A 24,581-nucleotide genomic window follows, 5' to 3' on the forward strand; every position below is an offset into this window, starting at 1 on the left:
ACATTTTCAGTCTCTCCTTTATTATTTTTTCTCTTATAAAGTATAGATAATACTGAAAATTAATAAATAAAGCTAACTAAGATTAATCGTATTAGTAATAAATAATCAGATTGATGAATTGAATAGCTAAATGTGATTTTAATATTTGGGGGTGGCCTAGAAAATTTCCTTTCTAATGTAATTCTGCATTGGTAGAATTTTGTATTAATTAATTCGTGAAGAGAGAAAGCTCACCCACATAACGGATGCCGCTCTTTTGCATTGACATAGGCACGGGAAATCACTCGCACTCTCACGATAAAAATTATCAAATGGTCTTTTTTTCTTTTTTCAATAGCTAGTCATTTTCAATGTGCACCTTCGTTGGAGGCAAGAGTTATAAATTATAAATGCATTGTTTTGTTGTTCTTATGCAATGCATATGTATAAAATACTAATGAGCAAAAAAAATATATGTTTTATGCCCTCAAAAGCGTGTATATGTGTTGATTGAGAATGATTGCACCAAGTATGGATCGAGATAGAAACTTTACACTCCTATAAGGTTGAGATACTTTTCGTGCCAAAAAAAAAAAAGTTGAGATACTTTGAATAAGTGAATGTTAGAATTATGTCTAGGAACATGAACTACGTTGATCGTGCAATGAGATTAAATTTTCTTTTAGTTATTTTCATAGGAATTGGTTGATACTTCCAATTGAAAGTAATTCAGGACCATGTGATCAAATGAGATTTAAACACTTTCACTTGTTTATTTAGGATTTTTTTTTTGGGGGGCGGGGTTCACAATTATTCTTTTATAATACGTTAAAAAATGTTTATTTTTCACAATAATATAGTGTAGAATTAATAAAATTACAAAATTACATGTACATAACTCTATTTTTTTGGGTTTGGGGAGCGGGGAACCTTGGGTATATATATTATATATATGTGTCGTATTCTACACTTGGCATTATTTTAAGTTAGGTCATTTCTTTTAAGTGTTACTATATTTTTTTTTTTTGGTAATCAAGCCTTCATTAAGAAACAGGGGCAGGATTGGAATCTGAACAAAGACTCGGAATCCAATCAGAGGAACATGACCAATAGCTTGGACCCCAGAACCAAGTAAAGCCTTCCTAGCTAGGTGATCTTCAACACAGTTGGATCTCACTAGAAACATAATCTTGGACCTAAAATCTAAGAAATTACTTATGATGAATTTGATATCTTCTATCACAGGTAAAATAAATGTGGGGGGGTAGGGCTGACTCGGATAAATAACTCACAAGTAGTTGGGAATCTGTTTCTACCTCCACGAACTCAAATCCATTCGCAATAGCCTCTAACATCCCTGCACGCATTGCCTCAGCTTCCCCTTCAATCACCGAGGAGAATGACTTGGGAATGGATGATGCCACAAGTGGTTGATTTCAAGTTAATTCACTTGGGATTTTTGGGCTTATTTGGTTACTTGACTCTGAAGATTTCAAAAATCTAGAGATTTAAAATCTATAAAGTCATGATTTATAAAATAATTGTTTTGTTAGTTTGAATATTTGAAATGAAATTTATAATTTTATCATAAGAAAACATTTATGGAGTTATGGTTCAAATGTTTAACACTTTTATAGTAGGGATGAAATATCTGGATTTCACCTCATACCCATAAATCTACAGATTTACGTTTTTAGTGTAAATAAGTGAATCTCTATATTTAATGCAATCAAACGGGTATAAATCTTCTATTTATGAATTCCGATATTTGAAACCTCTGGATTTATGTAACCAAACATGCCCTTAACCAAAATCCCAATATTTAAGTATATATTGTACGTTACGTAACTAACCATAACCATGGTCTTGAAAAATGAGGATTTCAATATTGATTAGAAAATAATAATTTATTAAATACTAGAAACATGTGTACATCCCACAACATATTCAAAAATAGTTTTGCAACCAGGGAATGGATTTAGCCATTTAGGCTAATATGTCATATAATCCATGACAATACCTTCCTAACCAAGGCATTGACAATACCATTTGTCACTTGGAATAACCATAAATTGAAGTACATCGATTCCAAATATGACATTGTGTGTTATGTTAACTTAACTAACCACGATCCCTAATATTAATTATGTTTATTCATGAATATAATATCTGTTTGGTTACATGAGTCTGGAGATTTCAAGTATATGGAGTCATAATTCATAAAATTAAGGGTAATTTTCATCTGGACCCCCTGAGGTTTGGTCCATATCATTTTTAGTCCAAAAAAACTGAGACTTTGCATCTGCCTCCCCTGTACTATAAAAAAAAAAAAAAATGCAAGGACAAATTATCACTTCTATGACAAATTTGCCCTTATTGTTTATTTATTTTATTTTTATTTTTACATTTCAAGGGGTCAAAAGTTTATTAATTTACAAAACCAGACCCTCATTCATTACCCGATTCTCAAATCCCTGGTTAATAAACTTTGAACCCCTTAAAATGTAAAAACTTTGAACGGGTAATAAACTTTGAACCCCTTAAAATGTAAAAAAGAAATAAAAATAAAAAGGGCAAATTCGTCATAAAAGTGATAATTTGTCATTAAATTGACTTTTTTTAAAGTACAGGGGAGGTAGATGCAAAGTCTCAGTTTTTTTGGATTAAAAATGATATAGACCAAACCTCAAGGGGTCCAGATGAAAATTACCCTAAAATTAATTATTTGGTTGTAGAATGAAATCTGTAGATTCATTATAAAAAAACTATTTGGTCGACATGATTTGTGTGAATATGCAAATGTTTAGCACTTTTAAAGCAACAATGAAATTTATGGATTTCACCCGATACCTATAAATCAATAAATTTACATTTTTAGAGTAAAAAAACGAATTTATAAAATTAATGAATTCAGAGATTTTCACAAGTGTTAAATTCCATACTCGTGAATCATAAATCTCTGGATTTATGTAGTAGGCCCATAAATATTCAGTCATCCCCACGTTTTTAATAAGTTACAATTGCATGTATTCCGGCAGTCAATGTTTTTATATGGAAAAACCTCATTAAGAGCCGACCATAAATAAAGAGATTTACGGAAAAGACTCACAATAAAGAGGTCTCTGGTTTATTGGACAAGCTAGCCTTAACAGCTGTCTTCATTTTATTGGTATTGTATTAATCCTTGTATCTTTCAATTATGTTAAGATGATTCCAATTAAATTATTTATCACAATGAAAAAAAAAAAAAAAACAGAGCTCTCCAACCACTCAATAAATACTCTTTATGATATTTATTTTTTTTGATGTACAAAATATTATCACTGTGACAATATATGAATCATCTCATAAGTTAAAATATTTGATTATATTTGATAGAAAGTAGTTGAATATATCTAAAGTCATTATTGTTTTTTTCTTTCTTTCTTTTTGTTATGCTCTATTTTTGGTTGATTAGGAATTTTAAAACCCATATAATTATTTTGGCATCATTTTCTTGTTTGACGGGCTAACTTATTTGAATATATTTTATCCCATATAACCATTTATATTAAAGATTTGTTATTACTATTCAATTAAAGAAAACAAAATTCTTAAAAATACAATTCAAATACTCATTCGTTGCAATTTAATAAGTGCAGATTTTTTTTATTTAATAATTATTTTCTCCTCGTGACTCTAAGCTTTAGCATGAACTCCTATTTAGGAATTTTTCTATTATTGGCACACAATGTCAAATCATTTACAACTTTATTATTATTATTTTTTTCCTTTTGGTATAATACAGTTTATTTCGTTTAAACAACAACAACATTTCGTTTAAAAAAATAAAATCATATTTGGAGAAAAAGAAGAAAAAAAATATATATATATTTTTTGGTCAAAAAGAAGTTCATATGCAAAAATCAATAAAGAAATGGGAGAGGGTTTTTTTTTTTTTTTTGTCAAAACGAGAGAGGTGTTTACAATGAAAGGAGGGGGATGAATCCACCACTATATATTCAAATCCAGATAACAAGTTCACCAGGTGACAAAATGTTGCTAGAAAATTTCATTCATTGGTACTAATTGAAATAAAACATTGCTTAAAGAGGGTAAAATATGTGAATTCACTCAACAAAAACACTGAGAAGGATGATCGATACTTTCTATGATGCTCTAAATGTCTAATAATATGTTGCCTTCAATGAAAGTTTGGACATCTTGTGTTGACTATGGTCCATAACCTTTGATTTTAGAGATCATTCAGCTGAAAAACTCATTTGAATCCATCAATTTTAACGAATTCCGGGAGTATGATTGTGTTATAGAAAGTACGCACACACGATACAAACGGGTGATTAGGTCAGATCTTTACCGGGACATTCATCTGGTCCGGACACATCTTGATCACACCAGACATATACGGTATGCTCCATTCACACAAAGGTAAAGAAGGCAAGGACGACTTGAGCGGCAAGTCTATCTCGGAGACAACTGGGCGTGCCTTTAATCAAGCCCATAGCCGGGATCCTGTCGGCTCTAAATAAGGTAATTCACGCACTACTTAATGAGCACTCGCTCTTTGGGTAAGACACGCGAACATTTTATAATGAATCTTTGAGCAGCACTCGCTTGGGACCTTAATCTGATTATCGATTGACTTAGCCATCGGAGGCGGTTGCCTGGCATCCAAGTCAATATGCGTCTAACTCCTTTTGTAGATTTCATCATCTTCTTGATCGAGAACTCACTTAGGAATCAATCCACTTTAGTTGGGACTAGAATAGTAGAACAGATCTGAGACGCAACAGATTGATTTCTTATATGGTAGCTCATTCGGTTGAGCTATCGAAAAATTGTTTAAATACCTTTTTTTTGGCTTATGAATTTACGTATTATTAATGTCAATAGTTTCTTTACAAAGAAGAATAAGAGAATGAAAGGCATGGTCTAAGGAATGACATAGGCCGGGAACAGGCGTGCTCATTTTTTTCATATAAACCATTCAAAAAATTCTATTTAAAAGAAATTATTGCATATACAACTAAGCAACGTGTCAGAGCACGATTGGCCAAGGACGTATTAGGTCACGTCAACGTCCACTTACACTATACGGGAGTCCTTTTAAAACAGTTTTCATCAGTCCACATGTGTACGAAATTAAAGAAAGAAAGGTGCCCGACCTTATTACTCTTCTGATCCCTATAGTATTCAGTGGACCCCACATAAAATTGTGGATAGAAAATTTAAGAACCATTTATAGAAAATTACAAATTTCATCCAATAAGAATTTAATGAAAAACCAAAAGTCCTTTAAAATAAATTATAAAAAATTTAGAAGTGGTGAGAAGATAAGAAGGAGAAACAGAGACGTTAACCCTTTTCAGCCTTTTTCGTCTGCCGGAATATTTCTAGCCAGCCCCCTATGCCTGCCCCAGCCCCGACAGTCAATAAAACCTCATTCAAAGTAATAATTATTTGGTCCCCACTTCTCCCATCTAACGATCACCGTCAGATTTGCCGTCTGTTTCAGAACATTTTGCATTCCATTAATTCGCCGGCAGATGCTACTGATTAAAAGCTGAACGTGGTCAACTTAGGAGGAAATTACCAGAATAGCACCAAACAGACATCTTGGGTGCGCTTTTCGAAGGTTTCGTCTGAAATTCCCAAACCAGATCATCGGACCAATAATTTCTTCCTAATCTTACCCAATAACTTTCCAGATTTTTTAAACTTAACAGGGGTATTTATGATAATCAAACAGGCAGACGAAGCAGATTCCTGACACACAGCATAGAATCTCGTCAGTCTATTCCATTTTCTGATTGTAAACGTGGCTGGAATTGACTGGAGGATATTTCAATCATTATTGCTGTCCGAGTGTGGGTCCCGTTTTTGACGTGTACAACGTGACCAAGGTCAGCGATACATACGTACATCCTGAACCGGTGAAACCCGCCATAGTAGAGTCGGACCTGAACCGGATTTTTCCCTTTTCTTTGTTTTTTTTAATAGAAATATAAAATATATATTAATAAACCATAAAAAACACATGGCATCACTAGCCATGGAGTGGAAATACGCCAAACCATTTGGCACGATACTCATAGGGTCATCCAAACCAACGAGTCAGATAATTTGTTTTCTTTCCTTATAATAAGGAGAAAATTACATGTGGCAAATAAGGTAAACAAATATGCATCATTATTATACGACAAATTGAAATAGCGACATGCACTTTCATAACCGTTGGCTGTTGTCCAACTAACATGCCATTTGTAACTTCTAATTATCCACGGATAACTTCCAATTGACCACCAACGGCTTCCATTAGTATTATCGGGTACGTAACATCTTATGTCGAATCCAACGCAATTAAAATTATGGGCATTTCACCACAAACACCAAATTTATAGGAAGCAATTAAGCATTTAAGATTGACAGCGATATACAAAATTATCATTCTTTACAGCATCCCTTGATGCCTGATGATGAGGATTGATCATAACTTTACTTGGCAATAATTTCTTCATAGTGTTAGCCGATGAGAATCCAAATTTGTTAAAGTTGGCAGGGGTATTTATGATAATTTAAACACAAATCAGAATTTAAGCTCTTTAGTCCATTCCCTGATTGTCAACGTGGTTGGAATTGGCTTAAGGATATTTAAATCAATATCGTTGTCCAATAGTGTGTCGTGGTTTTGACGTGGGGTTGCCGCAACTCCTGTCTCTCTGCAACTTATCTTGGCTTTTAGTCTCCATTAAACAGCGATAATGAACTCTTATTTTCTTCGGTCCTTATGGCTCCTCGAGAGGCATTTTTTCTTGTCGGAATAGAAGAAAAAGTCTGATCTATGTGGTTGCTGCAAGATGGATTGGTATTATGCTTTTGTGAGCAGTGATTTTGACATTTTATACTTCCAAGAGTGTGTTTCTACCACTATGATCTTGTCATCGTTTTCATCGTAATGGAGAATTCATATCATTTTTAATCACCACACAATAAGGAAAGTTGCAAAAGTGGTGATTTCAATACATAGCTACCAACCTCAAATGCTTTAATTGGTTTCCAATGGTCTAGTATTACCAGTGAAGTGTTAACATTCCTTATTGATCTACAATTAAAGTTTGGTTATTGGCAGTATTAGTGAAAAGTTTATGAAGGTCATTGCCAGTAATTTGTAAAGCGTATTGTAATTTTAGTTACGTAATGTTAGGATGGTGTTTTTTACATTCTCTGATTGCCATATGTAATGTTTCATTACCTTAAGGGAGGAAAACAACTTCGCTAACTCCCTGGGTTGGGTGGCCCTATTAATACAGTACATGAGTTGCAGGGTTAATGTAACTCTATCATGAGTTTATCAAGGTTATTGAAAATATTTATCTTTCTACCAAAGAAAACGACACATTTTAATATAGATCAGTGTTCATCAGTGGAAAAGAACTGATAAAAAATGAAATTCAGTTTCACTTATGTTGACATCGAAATTGAGCCAAACCAACAGTTTTCGGAAGCCAGGCCGGTTGGGTCGTGGATAATTGGAGAAAGGTCAGCAGAGTGGCAATGCGGTGATTTCCAGAAATGATAGGGCGAAATGTGAATAGAAGGTGAATATCTCCTCTATTATATCTTTATCTCTGCGCGTGAACAGGGAGCTTGTAGGGCTTTCAGGGACCAGAGCACGCTTCCGGATCGGTGTTTTTCTTTCTCGTCCTTGCTTCACTCACAGGAGGGTGCGCAATGCGCACACATCAGTCAAGCACTCAAGCTCCGATATATTGAGAGAGAAAACCTAGATAAGAAAAGAAGAAAAAGAAAGGCGAGCGGTAGAGAGAGAGAGAAAGAGAGAGGGGTGAAACTTAAAGAGCATCGGTTTGCGTGGAAATCTGAACTGAAAAAGAGGTAGGAGTAGCAGCGACAGCAGACAAGCGCGTTTGCTGCAAAATTTCCGATCATCATCTTAACATCGATGACCTTTGATCTTATTGGATCGAGTCAGTCGATTCTATCGTGAAGGCAAAGTAACGTCTTCGTGAATCGTTGTTTACATTCGGGTTTTGAGGCGATCGAGCCTTTTTTGGGTGTATAGATTCGACAAATTCGAAACCTTCTGTCGATCGAGCTTGTTTTCGGTGGAATTGGCGAATTTTCGAGGTTGCTGAGGGAAGAAGACGAGTCTCTAGCGTATTTTAGTTTCAAGACTTTTCCGTGGCTCTGTGGTTCCTGTGCGTGGAAAATAAAACAGGTAAGAGATTATGGCTTTAGCAGAAGTGTCTATTGATCTCGTTCTTTTCTGTTTCTCTGCGACTTTGAAGGGAAGGTGGACTTGGGAGTCTTGGTTGATGACTTTTCACGAATTGATCTTCCTTGCTGGGTCTCTTCCCAACGGTCCCTTACCGTTCTCTATCGTATTAATCGTACATGTTTTCTCTCTATCTGCGAAATACCCGCTGGCGCTGTACAGCAAAGGTGGCTGCGGAGGATAACCGCTTGACGGATCAAGCTTATTTCGTTGATTCGCTCCATGTTTAGATAGAATTTTGGTTGTTGCAGAGCTTCTTAGTTATAGTTTTTGCGCTTGTGTTTTTTGTGGATTTTTTTTTATCAATAATCTAGTAATTTGTCACGATTTAAGATGAGTCTGAAGACCGTCTGTTCATGGTGTCGTCATATGATCGGGTTTCATTTCCCCCTTTGTAAGTTCTGATTCCAACTCTCTTTTCTCTTCCTGACACAGAAATTTAACGTCGTTCGGACTGAAGGATTGAGCGTGGGAGATCCGTTTCTTGAAGCATCAGTTAAACTTTTACTTGATCATCGTTGAGGATCTAAGTTTAAAGGCTTTGTGCATTTAATTCAGGCGTTAAGGATTTCTCCAGGGGTTAATGCGTAACAGACCGGCACAAGGTCATTTATACCGTTTAATGAGCTGTTTCGGCCGCACCTCATTTAAACAAGGTTACTTCATTCGTCTTTAAGCACCTGCAAAACCTATTATTTCGAGGTTGCAATAATATCGAACTTCAAGCTTTATTACGATTTGGTTAAAGACGCCCGGGGTTGGTGGATTAGTACCTTGTGAGATGTGGGCCTTCTGAGTACCTCACCTGTATGGTTGGTAAGAAGATTAAAAACTCTTGGTCAAGTTCCATTCAACGCAAGTTCACCGTTTGGTATGTATGTGTGAAATATTCTCTCCCATTACAGGAATGGGGTAGTTCCAGAGACTGATATTCCGATTTGGTTCAGAGACCTTCTGTATTGTCGGATCAAATAGAATCACCTTTTTCGTATCTGCTTTTCTGGGAGACTACTGTAGATTGACTGCTTGGGAGGAATTTCTTTTGTGCTTTCATGGCAATGGCTTCGGCAAATCATTCATCCTCCGCAAGACCCAACGCAGGTTCAGCTGTTTACTACCCTCAAAGTATTATTCATTCGCCTGTGGTTTCCTGCTTGTAGAATGAGAAGTGCATTAACAGTAAAATTCTATTGGATATATGAATCGGTTGGAGTACCTTTAGTTGCTCTTCAAAAGGTTACATTAGTGTTTACTTTAGACCATGGGGGAAAGGAAATTATTTTTCTTCTTCTTTTGTTTAATGTTGTTCTTTGAATTTGGTTTAAGTTATATTTTCTTCCTTTGCACTGGGTTTTAGCAATGTAGGTAGCAAAATACCTTATTTATGTACTTTAAGGGTGGGTGTTCTCAATGTTGGTGGCATGGGAGAGGGGAGAGAGAGGAAATTATTTTTATTCTTTTGTTTAATATTGTTCTTTGAATTTGCTTTAAGTGATACTTTATTCCTTTGCACTGGGTTTTTAGCAATGTAGTTAGCAAAATACCTTATTTATGTACTGTAAGGGTGGGTGTTCTCTGTGTTGGTGGCTTGGGAACTCGCCAATGGGGTGGATGGCGTTACATTATTCCACACAGAGAGGTGTGGCAGTCCTCACCAAGGCGAGGAATGAATGACATTTCTTCAATTTCAGACATGTTATGTAATTGGCAGTGTCATTAATTCCTACCATGCATTTCTCTGATGATTCTTTTCGTCTCGCAAATAGTCATTGCTCTACTGGCATCATTGCTCTACTGGCATTAGTTTCAACTATGCTCTGTGCAGATGCTAGAATTTGTTTCTCTGTCTCTTGCCTGAGACTGCATATCATTGAAAATTCACCTTTAAAGTATAGTGCTCTGTACTAGTATGAAGCATGTGGCTCTCAAGATGATTTCTATGTTTCAATGTCTCATTTTACTCTCTGTAACTTATCTTTTCGTTGTGTGCTTTTATAGGGGCCTCTAATGATATTTTGTACAAGGAACTCTGGCATGCCTGTGCTGGTCCTTTGGTCACTGTTCCTCGTGAAGGAGAACGAGTTTATTATTTCCCCCAAGGTCATATGGAACAGGTAGATTGAGCTTCATTCTATAGTGTAAAAGAAAATTATAAGTATAAAAGTACAGATGGGCTGGAGAATTTCATTCAGCTTCAGTTTGCAACTATTGTTTCCCTTTGCTGGGCGAGGTTAGCTTTATTAGGTAAAAAATAAACGAATGATCAGGTTAAAACTTAAAACCGATAATGTCTTTTCCCATTAGAGTCATTCCAAACAAGAATGGAAAGCTTCACTGAGAGGCAGAGAGGATGGAAATGAACTTTCTGGGTGGATTGTAAAAACCTGCTAGAAAATCCCCACGTCATCTTTTATGTTAAAATTACCTCCCTTTATTTAGATGAAAATCAATATGATTCTTTAAATTGCTTCCTTAATGAAATAGGAAAGCTGACTGGTTGGACTATGATTATTAGGTTCATGACTGCAAAAGCCCTTCACATGTCATCCTTTTATATTCAAAGCAAAGCTCATTGAGTTCTCATTTGTGTTGAAAGTTGAAACAAATATGCTTTTAGTAGTTTTACCTTTTTTTGCCTAAACCATGCCCCCCTTTTTTACGGAAAATAAAGAATTTGTTTTAAACAATAAATATCCTCTCCGCCCAAAGATTTTGTCCGGCTGTCTGCCAGGTCTCTGGATGGACAACAGTAGCTGCTTTTAATTACAACTGTTGGATCAACAAATATGCTTTTAATATTTTTGCCTTTATTTTCCTAAACTATGACCCCTCCACGCCCCCTGTTTTCTTACCCAAAAAAAGAAAGTAGTTGTAAAACAATAAATATCCTCTCCGCCTAAGGATTGTGCACCTGTTTGCCTAGGTCTTTGGATGGACGACGGTTGTAATTAAAGTAGCCACATGTCGTCCATTTGGAGACCTTGGTGGACGGGCGGACAATATCTTTGGGCGGAGAAGATCTGGATTTGTTATAAAATGAATATTCAATGGAACTCTGTGATATAGAATCTCCTCCAGCTCAGTTGAAAACTAAGCATATTATTATGGTTCTTGTGTATTAGGGAGGGATGCCTGCTTACATGTCATTCTTATTCATTTTGTTGTCTCTGTGTTATCTCATAGCTTGAGGCATCAACACATCAAGGTCTGGACCAGCAGATGCCATCGTTTAACCTTCCTTCGAAAATTCTGTGCAAAGTTGTTAATGTGCAGCTCAGGGTGAGCATTTCCAGATCATTTTCTTGACTCTCACGAGCGTAAAAGTCTTGGTTTTCTTTTTCACTTCACTTAGGCTCTTTCTTTGGAATTGTAGGCAGAGCCAGAAACTGATGAAGTTTACGCACAGGTCACTTTGCTTCCTGAACAAGATGTAAGTTTCCTATTATCCCCATAATTTGAATGTAGATTTCTGTGTATTAAGGACTTGAATTTGAGGTGACTTACGAGGCACCTCTCCTTCCTCCCACAGCCGATTCTCCCATCCTCCATCTTTTCTCTGTTTTCTTGTAAGAGAATCAATATCACCTGTATCTTGGTGCATTGATACTCATATCTGTGTTTATCTCTTAGATAGATTCCATGTTCTTGTAAATTGTAATATCAGTATAATTGAAATTGGAATATACACCTTTTAATTCTTTTGTTGAGGATCTAAATGTATTTTGATGGTGTTATGTTTTATGTTTTCCTTTTGTTATTCTCCTCCTACATTGAGGATAGCAAAGTGAGGTTACCAGTCCTGATCCTCCACTTCCAGAGCCTCCAACATACACAGTTCATTCATTTTGCAAGACGCTTACTGCTTCAGACACAAGCACCCATGGGGGATTCTCTGTTCTCAGAAGGCATGCTGATGATTGCTTGCCACCATTGGTAAGCTTTCAATTGAAATTAGCTTTTTCTATTTTATTTTTTCTGAAATGCTGTGTAATTCTAGCCTTACACTTCTTGTTCTTTGCTATTCAGGATATGTCCCAGCATCCACCTTGGCAAGAGTTGGTTGCTACTGATCTTCATGGAAATGAATGGCATTTTCGCCACATTTTCAGAGGTTAGTTATTTTGAATGTGGAACTTTTTCATTGAATATCTGGTTATGATGTATAACGGCAGTTGCTTTCAGGGCAACCTCGGCGTCACTTACTTACTACTGGGTGGAGTGTCTTTGTAAGTTCCAAGAGACTGGTAGCTGGAGATGCATTTATATTCCTTAGGTAGGTCATGTTGTACATCAAGTATTTGGTTGAGCACTCTCATTTTGTTTTTGTTTATTTGATTGACATAACTGCTCCATTTTGACGTTTAACAGAGGTGAAAATGGAGAGCTACGTGTTGGAGTAAGGAGACTGATGAGGCAGCTCAATAATATGCCTTCGTCTGTTATTTCTAGTCATAGCATGCATCTGGGAGTGCTTGCTACTGCATCTCATGCCATTTCAACTGGAACACTTTTCTCCGTTTTCTACAAGCCAAGGTTTAGTTGTTCTTCTTGTTATCCTTTCCTGTATTCATCGAAGTTACATATCCTTATCATTATCTCATATTTTTTCATTTCTGTTCATTTTTTCCTGCTATCCCCATTTCCACCCTCGTTGATGATTAAAAACTTGTGCTTATTGAGTAGTCAGATTTTATATACTGATTTTGAGTCTCACGAGTTGGTGGGCCGAAACCCCCTGATTTTGAGGAAGTTAGTTGGCTCTTTCTCTTGTAACATGATGCAACTGGCAATATCTGGTTGATGAAACTTTATATTGTATTGATAACCCATATTAAAGTGATAAGTAAATTCTGGTGAAAAGTTTGATTGTTTATGAAGCATTCTATTCCTCAGGAGAAACTGTATATTGTGTTGTTAACTCCATATTAAAATGACAAAGCAAATTGTGGTGAAAAGTTTGATTCTTTATGGAGTAGCTGGCCCTTTCGTAAGATTTTCTTGTTATAAAATTAGTAAGCTGCTCTAACCTTTGGACGTGTCCAAGGTTTTCCTAGTGATATACTCAATTTTATAACAAAATATCTTATTCCTAGGGACATAACGTTCTAGTTTAATGAATTTGATGTACTTTTTGTTTTAAAAAATTCCTTAGTCTATTGGCTCCACATCCCCTGCCTCAAAAAAAAAAAGAAAAAAAAAAAGAAAGAAGAAGAATAAAGAAAAGAAAAAAGTTTAATTGAATATTGATGATTGGAGGAATGTGAAACTAGCAAACTGTCATCAAGTTGTATTAGGTTACTTTGAATTTCCCACCTTTTGTTTAATTGACCTGGTATCTATTTGCTGGTGTTAATTGGCAAGAAATAAGTATTTGCTAATACTGGCCTATTTCACTTCAGGACTAGTCGTTCTGAGTTCATCATTAGTGTTAACAAGTACCTTGAAGCACGGAACCACAAGTTATCAGTTGGGATGAGGTTTAAAATGAGATTTGAGGGTGAAGAAGCTCCTGAAAGAAGGTATATTGTGCAATTGGCTGATTATTTTTGACATGCCTGAGAAACTCTGGATGATTTCTACTGACAAGCTTGCTTGCTTATAACTATGCAGGTTCAGTGGTACTATTGTTGGTGTTGGAGAGGCTGCATCTTCAGGGTGGGCAGATTCTGAGTGGCGATCATTGAAGGTATGGTCTACTGGAGGTTTTGCTTGGGATTGACCTGTACAGAATTAATTCAAGGATGCAGGGCTTCCAAGTGATTTAATAAAACTCAACCTGTGATTTTGCGATGTTCGCATTGTTGTTTCAGTTTTCAAATGTGGCTTTAAGCTCCCCCTGGAGAGTTGACCTCTGGTAATTTAGGTCATTAAACTCCAGGCACATTAAGAGCTTTAGGAAAGGCTACTCAGGACAAACTTACCATTTTCACCTGAATTTTCTTGTTTGTGTTGGGATGATGAATTAAATACTATGCTCTATTTTGAAACTGTTGGTATCTTGGTGTCTTCTCCATTCCTTTCTTCTTTGTTTTTGTTGAGGATAATTTATTGTCTTGGAACTGTAAGTGATATCTATTGTTGTCTAGGTGCAATGGGACGAACCGTCATCAATTCCACGGCCAGACAGAGTTTCACCGTGGGAATTGGAGCCACTGGTGGCAGCTGCTCCTTTGACAAACTCCCAACCAATGCATAGGAACAAACGTGCACGGCCTCCGGTTTTACCTTCATCAACTCCAGATGTTTCCGTATTTGGTGTGAATTCTAGTCCCTGTTACTGTGTCAGTGCTTTCTTTCCTTCTCATGTTGATACTAATGAGCAGGCAATTTTTTCTTTTTTTTACATAATCAGGTATGTGGAAACCCAATGTTGAGCATCCCTCGACTTTCTCGTATTCTGGCTTACAAAGTGGACGTGAACTGTATCCATCGCCAAATTCTGCCTCCCATGTTTCCTCAGTTACAAAGGCAGACTGTCATGGATTCAGTGTAAATAATTCTCAACCTGCAGTTTCGAGCAATCCAATGTACTGGCCGAACCATGCAGAAATTCCAAGCGAGTCTTTAACTGCAATTGCTAATAGAGAATCCGGAGAAAAGCGACCAGAGAGTGGCAGTGGTTACAGGTTGTTTGGGATCCAGTTAGTTGGCAACCCTGCTTTGGAGGAGAGCTCACCCAGGGTAAATTTGTATGGTGGAGTGCCAGAGGATCAACCAGCTCCATCCCTGGATGCAGACTCTGATCAGCAGTCTCAGCCATCAAATACCAACCATTCTGATATACCTGCAGCGAGCAGTGAGCCTGAGAAATCATGCTTAAGAACTCCCCAAGAAACACAAAGCAGGCAAACTCGGAGTTGTACCAAGGTAGGCTAACTATCCATTTATTTTCCAATTGAGCAGTATTGCAGGGACTTTTTAAAGAAAAATTTGACTTTGGGGGCTATGAAAATTGGAAGGCATTAAAAATAAGTTAGTGGAAGAGAAAGTATTCTCTTTGTTGATGGTTTTAAATCTTTGGCTTTTCCATGTGGTCTGTTCTGTTAGTGTTGGAAGTTGGCATGTGAGCTGGGATCCTGGGCCTTTTATATCTACCACTCTGGCTTTCCTGATTTGCCTTGGGATGCACAGTAGGTCTTTCTGAGGGGCTGTGTTGGAAGCCCACTTTTGAAACCTTGCATGGTGGAACACCCCCTTCCACCCCCCCCCCCAAAAAAAGAAGATTTTCCCCCTTTTTTTGTACATGTTGGTAAATTCCCACGAGTAATGGCCTTTTAACATATTTTATTTATTTATTTACATTATTAATATTATTTTTAGTTTACATGGGTGTCCAAGCCTTTGGCTAACTATTCCTGCCAGTTCATACTGCAATTGCTGTAAATTGCGAATTCGTATACTTGACAGAAAGTGGACCCTAATTTAGCCTCACATATTCTGTGAGCTGCCTAATCTGGCTTTCTTGTTGCTTTTTTCTTTAGAAAATGTAGGGAATGTCCTTTTACGGTGGTGTTTTACACTTCCGTAGATTTCTGTTTTTGAATTTTGCATAAATTACAGACATCCAAATGTTAATATTCAGTGCATTTACTCATTTGAGGCTCACTTCTTGATCTGCATCGGTTAGGTGTAAGATGGATAACCTATTTATGTTTTGATTTTGTTTTCCTAGTGGATCAGTCAGTACAAATTAAAAATCATACACATTTACTTCAGGTTCACATGCAAGGAATGGTTGTTGGAAGGGCTGTTGACTTAACACAGTTTTACGGGTATGATGACCTGTTGGGGAAACTAGAGGAAATGTTTAACATTGAAGGAGAACTATCTGGGCCCACAAAGAAATGGCAGGTCATCTACACGGATGATGAGAATGACATGATGATGGTTGGGGATGATCCATGGCAGTTAAGTTCGCCTGACCCTATCTGATGTACTTATTGCTTCACCCCCCGCCCCCCCTTCTCTCTCTCCTCTTTTTTAAGATCAATTTCTTCTTCACTTCCAATAAACCTTCTAATTTCTCATCTATGTTAAAATTTGGATGTTGGTTGGTGGGGGAGTGGGGACACAACTCATATGAGGGTAAATCTGTATCCCTGTTTCACTCAAGGAAAAGATTTGAGATGAGATAGCTATTGGAGAAGAGTAGCGCTGGATATAACTTCTAGTCTTCTACTGGAGTGAGGCAAGATGTGGTTTCAATCACCCCCTCCCCCAAAAAAGAAAAAAGATCAGTGGGGAGTGGCAGAAGATATATGACTCCATTTTTTTTTCTGACATTAATTGAGCTCTTCTGGATTTAGCTCACGCAATAGTTGTAGCAGCATAGCAGAACAGTGCGTGCATGCTTCTGTTGAGAAACAGTATGATTTATCTAGGATAGATTTATTTATTTATTCGTTACTACTATTTAAAATCTTTGTCTCTTGGTCCATTCATTATTTGATTGATTGATAGGATGAATTATATGATTTCTGTTGCTTTGATGCTTAAAGCTGCATTGAGGGTCCATTTATGTGGTCGTTCTGATTCAGGGCATAAATTTTGTGCTTTAAATGAGTCTTGAGTTGTTTAATGATATTATATTGATGAATGGTGTTCTATAATATTCGATTTCTTTTCATTATGCAGCGAGTTCTGTAGCATGGTGAAGAAGATCTTAATTTACACACCCGAGGAGGTTAAGAAATTGTCTCCTAAGGCCGAGCTTCCAGTTAATGGCGAGTCCAGACTGCGTGTACATGACACTGAAGAGGCATGTACAGAGGATCACTCGTCCATTTTTGGGTCCGACTCCTAATGTATTACTCTTGTCACAAAGAAGAAAGGCTGTATTTCAATTTTCAAGGGGAAAAATGGTAGTAGGGGGGAGAAGTGGATAATGATGATGGTGATGATTAACTGTGGATTTGAGCGTGGACTTAGTATGTGTCTTTGTCCTTTCTTCCTATTCTTTTGGGGAGCTTTGTAGTTGTGAAGATTCTGTTTACATAGTCTTTTTCCCCTTCAATTTCATAATGGTGGTTCGATTCTGTTTACTTAGTCTTTATAGTCTTTTTCCCCTTCAAATTTCATAATGGTGGTTCACTTATTTATTTATTTAGGGTTCCCTTTTCCTAGGGTTGGGTCACACATATTGTGGTTAATTCTTGACCGATGTAGATGAATATTGATCCAAGATTGGATTGAAATTGGCCGAACCGATTTGGATTTTGATTGCGTTCTTTCAAATACAGATGTTGAAAACTCAATGTTGTGTTCTTTTGAGCAGTTGGAATTCTAATATCCTCTGAGTAGAGATGAGTATTTTCAAAGAAAAAAAAAGGAAAGAAAACGAAATAGGTTCCAGAAGGCCCCAGAGGAGATTACTGCACGTGTAACACGAATCAGTGACACATTTTTTCCATTTAACTGTTGTTTCTTAGTTATCCTTCACAACAAAAACGATGGCATCACTTTTTTAGGGCTTATGTCAAAGACGAATGCTTCTTTATTTATGGTTCCATTTAATTTAGATTGATTTCTTATTTGAAAGTTGAAAGCATTGATGGGTAGGTAAAGGAATCCTCTATATTGAGAAAAATAATATAGGACAAATTGATTAATTCCATTGTCTTATTTAGTCCACTTTATTTAATTATCCTGGTTTATGATGTAGAAGTGGATCTGGTTCATTCTGGGTGATGTAAGAGCATTTGAACTTCCTTATTTATATAATCTTTCCAACTTTCTCATATGATAAAAGCAAGTGGGGACTAAACAATTAAACCAGCCACGTTAGTTTTTGTAGAAAGTAATGTCTTTTGGCAAATAATGATTCCAAAACACCAGAATCTGGTCCAATTAATTGAGGTTCCATGTGGTTAATGTTATTATCTATTCATGATTCAACCATCACTTATCGATAGAGTTAGTATTTTTTTTTTGGCCAAAAAAAAGATAGAGTTGGTAGAGTGCCCATTATATCACCAGTGCAAACCACATTTTTCTTGATATTTTATACAGTTGTTTATTTATTTTTTCTATTTAATGATTTAATGATGAAAGACAATACATAAGATCTGTAATCCCTACAAGTTCTGAAATCAGAAAAGGGACTCGTTGTAGAGGTCCAAATTAACATTAGATTTACTAGTATATATCTCTTTTTTATTTTTATTTATTTTTATGGGGGATAGTTAACTAGTATGTATCTCAACCACTTTAATGTTTACAGAATGAGCTGCCCTTAATCCGTATTTTACTCTGTTAGAAGTGCAAATGAAAAAAAAAAAGAGGGTCAGAGAGATCTCTATAGAAAATTAAAAAAAAGAGGAATGAGAAGGGAAAATTTTCAAAATTTTTTTTGGGGTTGGTCTTGGGGTGGCTCTGCCCCTGGGCACCCTAAAGTAGCATTTGTCACTTGGTGTTGCCCCTTTTTAGTTTCATAATCACATGGTTCAAGTTTTATGAGAACCTTTGGTATTGTAGTTGAAAAGATCATTATACCCTTAGGCATAGTGGTTAAATTACAGTGAAAAAACCTATATCTTTTGTTAGAGTCTTCTTTCTCTTATTGTTACCTTGTCATTCCTCTCTAACTGTAACCAATGTCCGTCCTTCCCTATAACTTCATATTGCCTCTCCTTCTTCTTCAGGATCTCGCTTGAAAAGAAACTAAACAATTTCTTACTTTGGTGGGGTGGAAGATTTCAACACCTATTTTGTCTCTACTATTTTTTTCTTCTAAGATTTCAAATTGAGTAGCACGTGATATTGATACTCACCAAAACAAATTCCAACTACAAATTTTCACATCATCAAAGGCTAGTTTAGTTGGCAACGATCACCATTGATAAGTAAAATGGTCATGGGTTTAAGTCTCTTCTTACGACAAGTATAATAGTCCCTCACTCCTTCATGATTTTGATCGCTTCTTTATCAAGTAAGAACAATGTGTTCCTTTCAAGGTTTAGCTATATCGGTATCACACAATGATTTTAAGGGTGACGATCCTATATTTTAAATATTCAAAATAATAAAATAAGAATTTCAATGAATTTCATATAGGACTCACCCCCCTAACTTTATGCCGTGAGATACTTTAAACCTTGGTTCCTTTGATGCTATCCTATCACACGATAGTGATATCATCTTTCAGATATTCAATAAGATAATAAGAATCTCAATGAGTTTCATGTAGGACCCATCCCCTACATTTATGCCAAAATTTCAACGAAGAGGCCCACCCGAACACTAACCCAAAATGTCAACGGAGAGGGGCCACCCCGAACACTTGAACCCAAAAGCTTTTATTCCCATGCTTATCCAGTCTCTCCTTGGTTCCTCCCTTTCACAGTAGCAGAAACAAGATCGCCAATCTCTCCATGAATCATATATACACTCTTCAATCGTAACTCTCTAGCAATCTGCAGCTACAATTGCTAATATTCACGCATGGAGGAGCCACAGGTTGAATCTTCTTCAGATCATGAGGTGTTTATCAACTTCAGAGGCGAAGATGTCCGTAATACCTTCGTTAGCCATCTTTACAGTGCTCTTAAGGGTCGTGGAATCAGTGCCTTCATGGACAGCAAGGATCTGCGGAAAGGAGAAGATATTGATTATCTTCTCAATGTAATAAGAGGTTGTGAGCTCTCAATTGCGGTCTTCTCCCAAAGATACGCAGAAAGCAAATGGTGTCTCAAGGAGCTCTCTCAGATGCTGGAATGTCACAAAACCAAGAGTACTGATCACACCATTCTTCCCATTTTCTTCAAGGTTGACGCCTTCGGACGTTAGGAATCAGACCGGATGTTTTGAGATTTTTCGACTATGACACATACCGCCGAGGAGGCACCTGAAACCCTATCAAGATGGAAGAATGCTCTGAAAATCGCAGGAAACAAGAGTGGATGGGTTCACCAAGATGGGTAACTACTCTTAATTAATTACTTTGTCGATCAAAACTACTAATTACTTGCTAGCTAATTAACTGAAGATCGATCAGTCGCAATTGAGTAATATTATACTTTATTTCCTATCAGTACAGTGCCGAAATCTATATGATCTAATAATTAATAATCTTGCGATCTGTACGTAACCATATATACATCTGATTTACATTTTCATTTAGCATTTGAATTTCAGTTTGTTCCAGTTTTGTATTGAGTTGTCACTTGTCACTTCCATTTCTAATTGATTGTAGGGAAAATGAGTCGGAATTAGTCGACCAAGTTGTTGAAGCTGCTTGGAGCCGACTAAATATGGCCTCGTTGATTGATGTTGAAAAATCTGTTGGCCTAGAATCCCGTGTACAGCACGTATTGTCTTTATTGTCTGATGGCTGCAACTCTGAGGATATTCAGTTTTTAGGGATATGTGGCCAGGGTGGCATCGGGAAGACGACCATCGCGGCAACAGTATATAATTGCATCTCTGAAGGGTTTTAGAAAGACTTGTTTTCTTGAAAATGTTAGGGATCAAGCAGCATCACAACCCAATGGTCTAGTTTCTTTGCAAGAGAAACTTCTTTTTAGCGTCTTTGGGGAGAAAACTGAATTATGCAGTCCAAAGGAAGGATCCCAAAAGATAAAGGAAAGATTTCAAGAGACAAAAACTCTTCTGGTTCTTGATGACGTGGATAATCGATCCCAATTAAATGCATTGGCTGGTGCTCCCAGTTGGTTTGGTCCTCAAAGTAGAATAATCATTACCACTAGAGACTCGAGTGTTCTAAGTGGGATCCCTGAAAAAAATAGAAAGATACATGAATATGAAGAATTAAACCAGGAAGAAAGTCTTAAACTGTTCAGTTTGCATGCATTTTCAACGGATGAACCTCCTAACAATTTTATGCAGCTATCACTTGATATAGTAAGCACGACAGGAGGGTTACCCTTAGCCTTGGAGGTTTTGGGTTCTGATTTGTCTATGAAAAAAGATGAAGAACACAAGCCAATATGGGAATCCATCCTTAAGATGCTACAACGAATTCCTCATGATGCTGTCTTCGAAAAGTTGAAGATTAGTTTTGATAGTCTGCATGAGAATGAAAAAACCATGTTTCTTGATGTTGCATGTTTATTCATAGGATGGCAGGAAGAGACTGTAATTTCCGCATGGGAAGCATGTGGCTTTGAGTGGAGCTACCGACTAGAAGTTTTGAAGAGAAAGGCTCTCTTAAAGATCAGTGGGTTGACGTTTAAAACGTTGTCCATGCACGATCAAATTCGAGATATGGGAAGAAGAATTGCCTACAATCAGGAGTTAGGTAATCCTCATAAGTATAGCCGGTTATGGTCTTCTAAAGACACCATGAAGGTATTAAAAAGTGGTAAGGTAAGAGCAAATTCAACAAGTCTTATTCTCTGTTTTCTTTTATTTTCTTCGGATCATAATCTGGGTAAGCATGTGATCCTAATTCCTAACACATAAATAGATTCTGAAATAAGGTGCATTATGACCAACTACAATTGAGTACATGTACTTAGTCCATCTTACTTTCCTTACTTGGTAACATTTTACTTTTCAACAGGGAAATGAAATGGTTGAAGGTATTTCCACTAAATTAGATTATGGAACTAGTTTGCATACAAAAGATTTTGAGATGATGCCTAAACTAAGATTGCTAAACATTGATGAAGAAACCTTGGAGGGGAGATTTCAGCGTCTTCCTTCTGAGTTAAGATGGCTCCGTTGGCACGAATGTCCATTGAAAAAACTTCCAACCAATTCTTTTCATGAAGACTTAGTCATGCTTGATTTAAGTGATGGCTCTTTTAGACAAGCTTGGAAAAGCTGGCGTGAAAATCAGGTGAGTGTTTTGTTTCTGTGTGTGTGTGTGTTTTTTTTGTGTGTGGGAACGTTAGTAATATTTATATTCATTTGTTTGTTTCACAGTGGTTTCAACAATTGAAAGTTCTTCGACTCAGTTATTGTAGGCGTTTGTCTCAATCTCCTGACCTGTCTGGATTCCCCCACTTAGAGAGTTTGTACCTGGATCATTGTGCTTGTTTGGTTACTTTACATAAATCCATTGGGAAGCTCCAGCAGCTTGTTTACTTGAACTTGGAACATTGCTCATCACTCAAAGAACTCCCAAACAGTATATGTAGCATGGAAAGTCTTCGAAACCTTACTCTCAATCAATGCACGTCACTGAAAACTTTGCCTGGGTCCATTGGAGAGCTAAAAGAATGTTTGGTTGAGCTTTCCTTGGACGGCACAGATATTGAAGTGTTGCCTGATGGTGTTGCATTGTTAAAGAAGTTGAAGGTACTGAGTCTTTCCTGCAACCGTGCACTAATGAATTTGCCCAGGTTGGAGAACCTGACTTCATTGTGCGAATTTTTAGTTGGTCGCAAAAATGATGACTTCCTGGACATTTCTGTGTTATACACACTAGTTGAAAGTGTAGGAAACGTGAAAAATATGACAAAATTAAAGTTATTGAGCCTGGGAGCTTTTTGTGTAAAGCCGGAGAAATTTCGAGGCACCATTAATACGAGTAACCATGAATTGAGGAAAGTGATCAGTGAAATGAGTAGAGGCAGCACTGTGCTGACCAATCAACGTTCATGGCAGAGACAAGGCGAGCAGGTGATTCTTAAGTTATTATATATGTGCCTATCTTTGCCTAGCTATATACTTCATTTGAATCCTACTAGCTAGCAACTGATTGATGTTCATCATGTCCTATCTTCCTTTCGTCTCTTATAGGGTACATCTCTGGGGAGTAGCATTGAGAAATGGACAGAAATTTGGATACCTTTGGAAAAGAAGGAAGCTGAAGATTCTTTGGGGCGTTACCTGATTCCTGATGATATTGCTGAGATCGGTGCTTGCAAGTTGGTTGTGCATGTTTCTTTGAACACCTGCTTAAATGAAGACTTGGAATATGTTCAGATTAGTGGAAAGGATATCTCACTCACATTTGATTCTTATGATCCTAGGTCCAAAGAAAATAAAATTGCTTGTAAGATTGGACTGGTAATTGAGGGCTCGAATAAATTGATAGGTAGTGGTCAGGTGGAGTACATTCATGAATTCAAAGGGTTTGATTGGTTTGGGGTTCAGCTGGAAGGCATTGATGCTATTGAGATATCAGCTGTAAGTGTTAATTTTATGTTTTGGCTGGAAGTGTTACAAGTGAACCTCTTCCTGATAAAAGAGGGCCCGATGCTTGACAGTCATCAATTGAGAACCAAATGTCAATCTTATGGTGATCATAGATGTTTTGGGTTTGAAAGATATGTTCCAAAAGAGGATGGGGAGGATAAATATCAGAACCCGCAGCAGCAGAGTAACCTACTTCGGAGGAAGAAGAAGAAGAGAGGGTTTGAAGAAATGGATGAGATGCCGGCGGCAGGATTGATGATGATGATGAACAGGAGGAGGTGGTGTAGCTGATTCTTTTTTACGGTTGCTCATTGAGGTAATACTAGAGAGTATTGAAACCATTAGATGGAGGAGTTAATTTGAACGAACTTTCTTAAATAATGTATTTTATTGAAGAATGTAAAAGTCAAATCATGCATGGCTTATTTCAGTTCCCTTATCAACGTTTCTTTTGATGCTCTTCAGCTGCTGTTGTTTAATGTTTCTTCGAACTCTACTTGAAATGGGTAGATGTATATGTTTTGTTGTGTAATGCACCTGTTGTTCTTTAGTAATGTGATGGGGAATCGGGTAACTGAAACTAGTCTTGGAGTTGACTTACTGATAAAAAAATTGAGGAGAGAAGATAGGAGTGAAGAAACACTGATGAGTTTCTTCATTGCCCTCAGTTTTTTGTTTTATGTTTTTGTGACTGTTTCCTAAGGTCTTCGTATTTCTTCTATTCAAACATGCCCTGTTTATTTATTTTCCTGAATCAAACTGCCCTGTTGGATGATGATCTTTCATTTCACTGCATGCTGTCATTTTTTTAAGCTGTACTCGATACTCAATTTAATTCAAGATTTTAATCTTCATGTAGCTAGCATTAGGGGATATTGAGATCTAAGGAAACAATAAAAGAAGCTTAAGGGTTGGTTATATGATGTACCACAAATGCAATGTAATGAAAAACTGAAATCTGTTCTGAAACTAATTGAATATCGGATGTCATAATGCCCATATCATTCAGATACTATTTGAAAACTTGCAGGATATTATCTGATTATCTGAATCCCCTGTTTACATTCCTAGTCAACAGTCAAATGGTCAGTTTTGGTAGGCTGCGCATCTGTGGAAATCTGAAACTGACATTTCTTTATAATCAGTTCTTAGAGCAAAGACCAAGACTTGTTTATAATATGAGCTCGTCAGTTATCAGTCTTTAGCT

General features: G+C 36.9%; 3 protein-coding genes across 3 annotated transcripts; all 3 read left to right on the forward strand.

Annotated features, from left to right (window-relative positions):
* The first annotated feature begins 7,638 nt into the window (after window positions 1–7,638).
* Window positions 7,639–17,523, forward strand: ARF1 (auxin response factor 1). Its single transcript, XM_089160818.1, has 16 exons — window positions 7,639–8,215; window positions 8,708–9,088; window positions 9,178–9,373; window positions 10,271–10,386; window positions 11,456–11,551; window positions 11,646–11,702; window positions 12,053–12,205; window positions 12,299–12,383; window positions 12,455–12,545; window positions 12,641–12,805; window positions 13,672–13,791; window positions 13,883–13,958; window positions 14,359–14,527; window positions 14,625–15,139; window positions 15,989–16,179; window positions 16,907–17,523. The coding sequence occupies exons 3-16, from the start codon at window positions 9,325–9,327 to the stop codon at window positions 17,073–17,075; spliced, it is 2,052 nt and encodes a 683-aa protein (XP_089016944.1). The 5' UTR covers window positions 7,639–8,215; window positions 8,708–9,088; window positions 9,178–9,324; the 3' UTR covers window positions 17,076–17,523.
* A 2,188-nt stretch (window positions 17,524–19,711) lies between these two features.
* On the forward strand, window positions 19,712–21,799 carry LOC149008959 (TMV resistance protein N-like). Its single transcript, XM_089160905.1, has 4 exons — window positions 19,712–20,000; window positions 20,405–20,621; window positions 20,734–21,527; window positions 21,792–21,799. The coding sequence occupies exons 1-4, from the start codon at window positions 19,712–19,714 to the stop codon at window positions 21,797–21,799; spliced, it is 1,308 nt and encodes a 435-aa protein (XP_089017031.1).
* LOC149008960 (uncharacterized) lies at window positions 20,099–24,464 on the forward strand. The gene is made up of 3 exons (XM_089164384.1): window positions 20,099–22,070; window positions 22,157–22,855; window positions 22,976–24,464. Exons 1-3 carry the CDS (start codon window positions 21,801–21,803, stop codon window positions 23,663–23,665), a joined length of 1,659 nt encoding a protein of 552 aa, XP_089020510.1. The 5' UTR covers window positions 20,099–21,800; the 3' UTR covers window positions 23,666–24,464.
* The last annotated feature ends 117 nt before the right edge of the window (window positions 24,465–24,581 follow it).

This window comes from Hakea prostrata, chromosome 7 (genome assembly GCF_041222555.1).
Source record: "Hakea prostrata isolate BN-2017 chromosome 7, UWA_Hpros_2, whole genome shotgun sequence".
Taxonomy (NCBI): Eukaryota; Viridiplantae; Streptophyta; class Magnoliopsida; order Proteales; family Proteaceae; genus Hakea; species Hakea prostrata.